The sequence below is a fragment of the Salmo salar genome, chromosome ssa01 (genome assembly GCF_905237065.1).
Source record: "Salmo salar chromosome ssa01, Ssal_v3.1, whole genome shotgun sequence".
NCBI lineage: Eukaryota > Metazoa > Chordata > Actinopteri > Salmoniformes > Salmonidae > Salmo > Salmo salar.
In genome coordinates this window covers 138,735,518-138,745,708 of record NC_059442.1, presented here as the reverse complement: position 1 = coordinate 138,745,708, position 10,191 = coordinate 138,735,518, and the positions used below count along the sequence as shown (strand labels likewise).

At 42.8% G+C, this 10,191-nt stretch overlaps 2 protein-coding genes across 2 annotated transcripts; one reads left to right on the top strand and one right to left on the bottom strand.

The window, feature by feature from the left end:
- The first annotated feature begins 411 nt into the window (after positions 1-411).
- On the top strand, positions 412-2,578 carry oxt (oxytocin). The gene is made up of 4 exons (XM_014132952.2): positions 412-503; positions 727-854; positions 1,143-1,347; positions 1,743-2,578. Coding segments are annotated over exons 1-4 (480 nt in total). The 5' UTR covers positions 412-502; the 3' UTR covers positions 1,889-2,578.
- Positions 2,579-2,580: 2 nt separating this feature from the next.
- Positions 2,581-9,097, bottom strand: thnsl2 (threonine synthase-like 2). The gene is made up of 9 exons (XM_014132913.2): positions 8,987-9,097; positions 8,313-8,544; positions 7,826-8,020; positions 7,532-7,684; positions 7,081-7,320; positions 6,699-6,847; positions 6,488-6,613; positions 3,387-3,541; positions 2,581-3,233 (listed from the first exon to the last, which is right to left on the bottom strand). The coding sequence occupies exons 2-9, from the start codon at positions 8,533-8,535 to the stop codon at positions 2,993-2,995; spliced, it is 1,482 nt and encodes a 493-aa protein (XP_013988388.1). The 5' UTR covers positions 8,536-8,544; positions 8,987-9,097; the 3' UTR covers positions 2,581-2,992.
- Positions 9,098-10,191: the final 1,094 nt, after the last annotated feature.

The window sequence follows — 10,191 nt, the reverse complement described above, 5'->3', positions numbered from 1 at the left end:
CACGCACGCACGCACGCACACTCAAATATGTCCCTCTATCTCTCTCTCACGCACGTATGCGCACACACACACACACACACACACAAACAACTCTGAAGTCATAGCTCCTGTCTTACCCTTAACACCCCCCCCCCCTACCGTTGTTGTTCATACAATCATGTTTAAGAATGTAGCGTAGAACTGTGGAAAGCTGAACTCATTTTAGTGTTTGAGGGCAAGGTATGACTAACCAGACCACCCATACCTCTTATGCATGGTCACGACTGATATGCCCTTTTCTTGTCCATCTCAATGTCCATTCCCCACTACTAATCAGGTCACGTAATTAATACCAGTGTAATAATGGCTTGATTGGACTTAATTGGTGGTTTTGAGGCCCTGTCACAGCCTAAGAGAAAGAGCAAGAGGTATAAAAGGTACCTTTTCATGGCAAGGACTATAAACGAAGACGATCAACCATTGACAAATTTGCAGATCATTACCAAAGCCTCATCTTCAACACAGTGAGTGTGTCAATTTGTGTCTCAAACAGTATGTATTTTCTCTGACAATCTTTTAAATCGATTTTATCTTAAAAAACATAACTGCAGGAAATATTTTTGTAACAGACATTTGCAAAAAATATTGCAAAAATAGACTATGATTAATCTTACTATATTATATTTATCCTGAGCCAAGACGCATCCACTTTAGACAAACTTAAATCTATTTTTCCTTCATTCTCAGTGGCAATGTCTGTCGCCCCAGTGTCTGCCCTCTGTCTGCTGTTCCTGCTATCTGTGTGCACTGCCTGCTACATCTCAAACTGCCCCATAGGAGGCAAGAGATCAGCACTAGACTTCCCATCCAGAAAGGTACCCAGTCATTCTCAGCAGTTACACTTTGTTACTGTTTATTGTAACTGTGTGTCTGTTATAGAGTTAGATTGGTGGTTGCCTGCCATAGAGGCTTGCCTCACCTTCGAAGGGTTGGGATTGCAAAGTTAAATTAAAGGTTATTGTATGTCAATATTGTATATTGTATTGTACATTTGTTTTCGTTAAACCACAAAGCTTTAAACCACTTCCCTTTTCTATAAATATATCACTTTTATCTATAATAACAATGTAACTATAACTTTCTGTTTCCTATTATCTTTCCAGTGCATGTCATGTGGCCCGGGCAACAGGGGCCGCTGCTTTGGCCCCAGTATCTGCTGTGGGGAGGGGATGGGCTGCTACGTGGGCTCCCCAGAGGCAGCTAGTTGTGTGGAGGAGAACTACCTGCCTTCTCCCTGTGAGGCCGGAGGAAGAGTGTGTGGCTCTGAAGAGCGACGCTGTGCTGCGCCAGGGATCTGCTGTGACGTGGGTAAGATCAAGACTACCCTGCTGTGTTCCTGTAAAGAAACTGTTTCTATGCACACTGAATGATTTGTAAAATAGCAATGAGCCTTGCATGCAGTAGGGTTTGTTTTTCTATTTATTGCTGGTTATGGCAATTTCAATAGACTATTTAATTGTTAATAGCATGTGCCAAGGTCTCGTGGTATTGAATGCATTCTCATTGTCAGCTAGCTAGCTACTTGTTCCAAGATCACTTATTAAGAGTTCAGGAAGAAATGTGGTGTCATATAGCCATTGGCCACCATCAATGGTAGTACTATACTAATGAAATGTATTGCTTGTGAGTTCACCTGGATTCAGTTTGATATTGTAGGTTACAGTTGTGTGACAGATTGTCTATTTGTACCCTTTCTCTTTTAGAGGGTTGTAGTATTGACCAATCCTGTTTTGAGGACGAAGCTGCCGAATACATAAGCCAATCAGAGAGCAGTAGCCATGACCACGATCTGCTGATGAAGCTACTGCACATGATTAGCCACACCCCTCCCCACAGAGTCCACCAATAAAACAGCCTCTAGGCGTTTTCAGGGACAGTCCTGAGTTGAAGGACAGTGTAAAAAAAATCTGTTGCATGTTTCAATGTCAGAGGAATACCTGCAGTATGTACATACATTTTCTACAGCAGATAGATATAGATGTAAAATATGAGTTTTTGCTTGTAACTGCTTGTGTAATGGCTTGTGCTCTATGAGACAAATGAAGCTTACAGTACAAAAACCTAACTGTCTGGTTAGTCACTGTTGCATGTTTCAAGTCAACTCGGGTCTCAAGTATTTCCAACACCAAAACACACACACTAAAACTCACCATGAGATGCTGCTGAAATATATAAACGTTATGGATACGTTTTTGTGTTTATGTGTGTACTGTATATGTGTCTTACCTTACGATGCAGGAACAGAGCTGAGTCATACAACCTCTGACATCATCTTTATGAGACCAAAGTCCCTCTCAGCTGCCTGACAGTACAATAGATCAGGAGTTCTGGCTATAAAAGGTCTTATCTAAAGATACAAACCGACAGCTTGTGAGAGAAACCCATGTGGCCCATATAAACCTACGGTCCTATGTCTTCTGAAGTGAATGCTAAAGCCTATGGTACACAGGCAATTTCTTAAGGCAATATTGACGGGCATCATGCCCACCACCACACTGTCTCTCTTACATGTAGTGATGGGAATAAAAACCTAATCATAGCTCCGTTCTAAGCATTTACTTTAATTACTCCTGCACACATGATTGCCTCTGCAACTTTTATTGTCAGCATTTATGGTCAGGCAATAAATTGTGCAGAGGTTCGATTGCAAAACACACCATTTGACAATTACACCATTTGATCTGGATTCTGATCAAACGTATACAATAAACAATCTTCTTATACTGTAACAATATCTGATCATATAAAACTGATTTCTTCAAGACAGTAAATAAAACATCTATCTGTGGGCATATTATTGCTGGTATTAGCAGTAAGTGGTCTATTATCCACTTTATAAAACAACCTCATTGGTTAATAAGTGTTCGTTATTTCTGATAATCTATGGCAAATGCCTATTAACAGTTCCATCTGAATTATCAGTGTGCATCCATAAGCCTAATTTCTTAAAAAACTAGTTACACTCTACAGTTGAATAGTAGGCCACTCCACGTTGCCTGGCTGAGCCTATAGCCTGGATGTGTTGCTTCAGCCTGCCCTCCCAGTCCTTGCCCCAGTCCTGGCCCCGCTCCAGGGCCAGGTAGCGAGTGGACATCTTGTCCAGAGCCCGCACTGCCTCAGGGATGTCAAGGGTCAGCCCTGCCTTCTGCACCGCCGCCTGGAACTTGGCCGGAGAAGCTGTTGCTATGCAACACCTAGACAGGGGAATGGGTTTAAAATTGTGAGCTAGACGGCGGTATTCGGTATGCAGCCATGGGATGCATAATGTAAATGATTGAGCCTGCAACTAAGAAATGTGTTTATTTAGTAAAATACTAAAAGGGTGTGTGTGTGTCTGTGTCTCTTACCTGTTGACCCCTGCAGTGGGGGGACAGTGGTAGTGATGCCACACAGCCACTGCAGTGTGGGGACATAGTAGATACTGGTTCTCCTTCCAGCATCTCTGCATGGTCTCCACTATCCCCTCATCTCTTACTGCACCTGCTGTGAGGACCTGAGACAACTGGAGACAGAGAGAGGAGGGCAGGAGAGTAGTATTAGTAGTATTTATTAGGATCCCCAATTAGCTGCTGCCGAGGCAGCGGCTACTCTTCCTGGGGTCCAAACACAAATCACAACAACAAATAAAATACATAATACACACCAAGTGTACAAAACATTAAAAACACCTTCCTAATAGTGAGTTGCACCCCCCTTTGCCCTCAGAACAGCATCAATTCGTCGGGGAATGGACTCTACAAGGTGTTAAAAGTGTTCCACAGGGATGCTGGCCCATGTTGACTCCAATGCTTTCCACAGTTGTGTCAAGTTAAATATAGGTTAAATATAAAATACATAATTATAAAAGTTGGCGGGATGTCCTCTGGATGGTGGACCATTCTTGATACACACAGGAAACTGTTGAGCATGAAAAACCCAGCAGCATTGTAGTTCTTGACACAAACCGGTGCACCTGGCACCTACTACCATACCCCGTAAAAAGGCACTTAAATATTTTGTCTTGCCCATTCACCCTCTGAATGGCACACGTACACAATCCATGTGTCAATTGTCTCAATGCTTAAAAATCCATCTTTAACCTGTCTCCTCCCCTTTATCTACACTGACTGAAGTGGATTTAACAAGTGACATCAATAAGGGATCATAGCTTTCACCTGAATTGGCCTGGTCAGTCTTTGCCATGGAAAGAGCAGGTGTCCTTAATATTTTGTAAACTCAGTGTACATAGCACTACAATTACATCACAATTTAGTCATTTTGCATATGTTCCTATCCAGAGCGACCCACTGCTAGTGCATTCATCTTAAGATAGCCAGGCGAGACAACTACACATCACATATCAATGCAAAATACAATACAAGAAATACATAAAAATGTCTGTTTTTCTCTTCCCAGTCCCCGTCGTGCCGTAAGGTGTTCTTTTATCTGTTTTTTTTAATCAGATTTTATTGCTAGTTTGAGTTACCTGGGGTGGCAGAGAGTTCTATGTAGTCATGGCTCTATTTAATATTGTGTGTTTCCCAGTGTCTGTTTTGGACCTGGGGACTGTGAAGAGACCTCTGGTTCCATGTCTTGTGTGGTACCAATGAGTGTCCGAACTGTGTGCCAACCGCTTGAACAGACAGTTCGGTACCTTCAACACCTGGTACAAAGACCAATAGTGATGCAGTCAATCTCTCCTCAACTTTGAGCCAGGAGATATTGACATGCGTGTTACTGGCATTCGCCCTCCATGTACAGTACCAGTCAAAAGTTGGGACGTACCTACTCATTCAAGGGTTTTATTTATTTTTTACTATTTTATGCACTGTAGAATAATAGTGAAGACATAAAAACTATGAAATAACACATATGGAATCATGTTGTAACCAAAAAAGTGTTAAACAAATCAAAATATATTTTATATTTGAGATTCTTCAAAGTAGCCATCCTTTGCCTTGATGACAGCTTTGCACACTCTTGGCATTCTCTCAACCAGCTTCATGAGGTAGTCACCTGGAATACATTTCAATTAACAGGTGTGCCTTCTTAAAAGTTAACTTGTGGAATTTCTTTCCTTAATGCGTTTGAGCTAATCAGTTGTGTTGTGACAAGGTAGGGGTAGTGTACAGAAGATAGCCCTCTTTGGTAAAAGACCAAGTCCATATTATGGCAAGAACAGCTCAAATAAGCAAAGAGAAATGACAGTCCATCATTACATTAAGACATGAAAGTCAGTCAATCCGGAAAATTTTAAGAACATTGAAAGTTTCTGCAAGTGCAGTCGCAAAAACCATCAAGCGCTATGATGAAACTGTCTCTCATGAGGACCGCCACAGGAAAGCAAGACCCAGAGTTACCTCTGCAGCAGAGGATAAGTTCATTAGAGTTACCAGCCTCAGAAATTGCAGCCCAAATAAATGTTTAACAGAATTCAAGTAACAAACACATCTCAACATCAACTGTTCAGAGGAGACTGCATGAATCAGGCCTTCATGGTCAAATTGATGCAAAGAAACAACTACTAAAGGACACCAGTAAGAAGAAAATACTTGATTTGGCCAAGAAACACGAGCAATGTACATTAGACCGGTGGAAATCTGTTTTTTGGTCTGATGGTTCCAAATTTGAGATTTTTGGTTCTAACCGCAGTGTCTTTGTGAGACGCAGAGTAGGTGAAAGGATGATCTCTGCATGTGTGGTTCCCACCGTGAAGCATGGAGGAGGAGGTGTGATGGTGCTTTGCTGGTGACACTGTCAGGAATTTATTTAAAATTCCAGGCACACTTAACCAGCATATCTACCACAGCATTCTGCAGCGATACACCATCCCATCTGGTTTGCGCTTAGTGGGACCATCATTTATTTTTCAACAAGACAATGACCCAACACACCTCCAGGCTGTGTAAGGGCTATCTGACCAAGAAGGAGAGTGATGGAGTGCTGCATCAGATGACCTGGCCTCCACAATCACCTAACCTCAACCCAATTGAGATGGGTGAAGGAAAATCAGCCAACAAGTGCTCAGCATATGTGGGAACTCCTTCAAGACTGTTGGAAAAGCATTCCAGGTGAAGCTGGTTGGGAGAATGCCAAGTGTGTGCAAAACTGTCATCAAGCAAAGGGTGGCTACTTTGATAATCTACAATATCTAATACATTTTGATTCGATTTACACTTTTTTGGTTACTAAATGATGACATTTGTGTTATTTTATAGTTTTAATGTCTTCACTATTATTCTACAATGTAGAAAATAGTAAAAATAAAGAAAAACCCTTGAATAAGTATGTGTGTCCAGCTGTCCAGCTGCGACATAACTAAGGCCTGTAGGACCTGTCTGGTTGACTGAGATGTCAAGGGGGGGGGATAAGTATGTGTGGTGATTTGAGCGAGAACATTAAACAACCAATGGTACTGGGCACTTATCTTTCTACAAGAACATGGAAATGATGTATTCATGCATCTGACCTGTTTGTGGAGAGCTTCAGGCAGAGTGTGTCTGTGAGAGTGCTGAAACTCCTCCATCATGCCCTTTACCAAGGCTCCATCTCTACCAGACAGCAGCCAGAACACACGCTCCATGTTATAGGGGTCCTGGGGTGAGAGCACACTGTTAGCCACAGTACACACACACACTTCTTAAACCTTAAACAAAGTGACGAGCCATCACGGACAGCACCTGAATGTCTATAGCCGGGGCCATGGTCTGCGTGACATTGGTTGCCATGGAAAAGTCCCCACTCTGCACAGTCCTGTGCACTATGTCATTAGCGTTCGTCATGGCAACGAGGCACAGCGGTATCCCCATCTGCTTCACAATGCAGCCGGCTGAGAGAGGGGACAGAGAGACAGACAAAGAATAAAGAGAGGAGAGATTAAGGAACACCAGAGAAAAACATGAGCTATGTTCCAATAGTCTCAAACGGCTTAGTTTCCTTTCCACTTTGAGCAAAAAAGTAGGGAAGAAATATAAATATATCTCTAATCAAAAAAATATATACAAAAAGGGGCACAAATGGGAAAAAGTAGTAGAAACACTGTGTCATTGTAAAACTTCTCACCGGCGATATTCCCCGCCCCCCCTGTGGGCACTACCATCTCCAAGGTGGGTAGGGGTGCCCCCGTTTCTGCCTGCTCCAGCCCGCTCACATGCAGGTAGGCATAAAGGAAGTGTGCCAGCTGCACCATGACACGAGACCAGTTGACTGAGTTGAGACTCATCAGGCTGTGTTGTTTCACCAGCTCCTGGTCTGAAAACAGTCGACGGATGGGCACGTCGATGTCATCAGAACTGCCATCCGCTAGTGGTGCAGGGGAGAATAATTTGGGTTGTGTTATCATACCAATGATACCATCTTATCACAGGTTAAGGTAAGATCATTATTACTGAAGGCTAAAACTCCTATATTTTCCCATGATATGGCCATCATCTCTCACTATCAAAGAAGGGGGCAAGGAGAGGAAAACACTTTAGAATATTGCTCCCTCATACTATCTGGCCCTCTCTCTAACCTGCAAACACATGGATGTTGTCCTCCAGGCAGGTGATCATCTGTTTCTCCTGCACAAGAGTTATGCGGCCCCGGGGGTACACCACTACCACGTCTACCCCACGAAGGCCTTTCGCACTTTGGATGGCTGAACCACCCGTGTCCCCAGATGTGCCTAGGCCGCAGCGTGGAAGAGGGAAGAGGATAGGAGGACACTATTAAGACACGTAAGATATAATATACATAAACATAATAGACCTAGCATGTAACTAAACATGTAAACACTCCAAATGCTGCCCAAAGTGCCCTTTCTCACCCACTAATACGATGGCGCGCCGGCTTTCCTTGCGCAGGAAGTAGTCGAGGAAGCGCACGGTGCAGGTCATGGCCAGGTCCTTGAAGGCCAGGGTCTCACCGTGGAAGAGTTCCAGCACACACAGCCCACCCTTCAGCCTGGCCAAGCTCACCACCCCTGGCACGGCGAACCCAGACAGGGCCGCACTCACCAGGCCTGGGGCAAGGGAGGGAGAGAGAGAGAGAGAGAGCGGAGAGGGGTGTGAAAGAGTGAGATTGAGTGAGATTGAGAGAGTGAGATGGGCAGAAGGATCACGCAAAAGAGAGAGTGAAGGAAAAGCGGTGAGGAAGGGACATGAACAGAATTGCTTCATTTTGATATACACCCAGATGTGAAAAAAAAACACGTGTTAAAACCTCTTCACTTTACACCTAACTGTAGCATATTTTTCAACCATCAATCAATCCATCAACGTGTCACTCAGCTACCCAAACCCTCCAGGTCTCACCTTCCAGGTCTGCTCGAGGGATCAACTCTGTAGGGATGAACAGGGAGCAGACCTCCGTCACTAGCTGGGGGTAGGACAGAGAGCTCCAGGACCTCAGGGTATCAGGGGTCAGGGTGGGGAGGGTCTCAGGCATGAACATCCCCCCGTCTGGCGCATATCCCGATAACAAAACATCCTGAAAGTCCCAACCCTGGACACCGCCACGCGTGCTGCAGTACTGCATATCTGACACCTGTTAGTAGTCAAAACAGAGAGAAGTATGATGAAAAATAGTATGACGATAAGCCTTTGGGTTACGTTCGCTTCATTGTTGTAGCAATTTGACAGAATAATTTACAATAAGGATGCAAGGGCAGACATATCTATCTGGGCACACGGATCAACAGTTCATAAGTGAGTATTGGACTATAATGTAATAACATTATTAAAATGCATAACAGTCAGCCTATTGCAGTTTCAAAAACATGTGTTTATGTTAATTTTTTAATTATGGGAGATTACATTATTAATACATAGCATAATAGAAAACATAACTGTCAGCTTAAGTTTACAGTAAACTACTGTTGAAAAAACATATTATTTGCTTATTTATTTCAAATAAATTATGGTTAGGTAAATTCAATGCTGCTGACTATCGCATCTAGTCCATAAAATGTTAAATTATGATTATTTACCGTCCGCTTGCTATAAGAAAAAATAGCTCCGAAGTAGCGTACTGTAGCTACGAGATGACCTGGGGAACTGTATTGGTGGAACACCAGAGTTCGAATATCGAAGTAAAGAACTCAATCTGGTGCCTAACGTTTCAAAATATCTATTCTAAAGCGGCACCTGCTGGTCATTATAGCAAACTGCATTCAAAGGAGTTTAATAAGAGACACAACCACATTTTGATATTATCTGACAAATAAATTCAATCAATTAATCAAACAATCCAAACTATGAAGCGGCCATTTGATGAATGGAAAGAGACATCTGTTACAAAACACCAAAAAGTTTAATGACATTTGGAGATTGTCAAGCCTTTGTTATTGGGTAGGTCTACAAGGTAGTGAGGCATGTATTTACTGTTTGTTGAGATTTACATATTCTATTTATTGTGATGTTGAAAACGCAAACCATGATATTGAATTGAAAATTCGTTGCATATATTTAATATAATTATAAATATGGTATCAAAATGTTGAAAATCTGATTTCCCCCTAGCTGATCATTGTCTGCAGCCGGGTTTGGTCGTAGTGTAGGCCGGTAGCCCTGCGTGGCTTCGACTGTGTCACAAAAGCATGCGTTTAGATACACAGGGTCGCTACAGTTATTGCTATTTGTGGTCTTAAACATTGGATACAATAACCCCCCCCAAATGGTTACTGCACCAAAAAGTACTGCTAGGTCAGTTGAGTTTTTCTATCTTATTCTTAATCGAACTATGGTGCTCCTCACCTCGGTTATTCATAAACCTAAAGATGTCTTCACTACAAATCCAAACTAGAAAAGCATATATATTTGTATTGTAATCACAAGGGAACCAGTACACCATTGCCATAGGCTGTAAAGTTGGGTTTACAATGTTTAAAATAATAACTAATTGCTTGTATATATACTGTAGTTCCATGTGTACTGCCCCACCCCTTCTAACACGTTCCTCCTCAAGCCTTAGGTCTGCCAAGAGATGTATGTGAGATCAAGCAGAATGGAGACCACTTCAAGATGACCATTTAAACGTGTTAACCCTCGCAAGGCGGATGGCCCAGACGGCATCCCTGGCCGCATCCTCAGAGCATGCGCAGACCAGCTGGCTGTGTTTACGGACATATTCAATCGTTCCCTATCCCAGTCTGCTGTCCCCACATGCTTCAAGATGGCTACCATTGTTCCTGTA

Coding starts and splice junctions, on each gene's coding strand:
- oxt (XM_014132952.2), top strand. Junction 855..1,142: donor TAGACTTCCCATCCAGAAAG/GTACCCAGTCAT, acceptor TTATCTTTCCAG/TGCATGTCATGTGGCCCGGG. Junction 1,348..1,742: donor AGGGATCTGCTGTGACGTGG/GTAAGATCAAGA, acceptor TTTCTCTTTTAG/AGGGTTGTAGTATTGACCAA.
- thnsl2 (XM_014132913.2), bottom strand. CDS start 8,535: ATGCAGTACTGCAGCACGCGTGGCGGTGTCCAGGGTTGGGACTTTCAG. Junction 3,542..6,487: donor CTGAAGCTCTCCACAAACAG/GTCAGATGCATG, acceptor CTCTGTCTCCAG/TTGTCTCAGGTCCTCACAGC. Junction 3,234..3,386: donor CCCACTGCAGGGGTCAACAG/GTAAGAGACACA, acceptor TCCCCTGTCTAG/GTGTTGCATAGCAACAGCTT.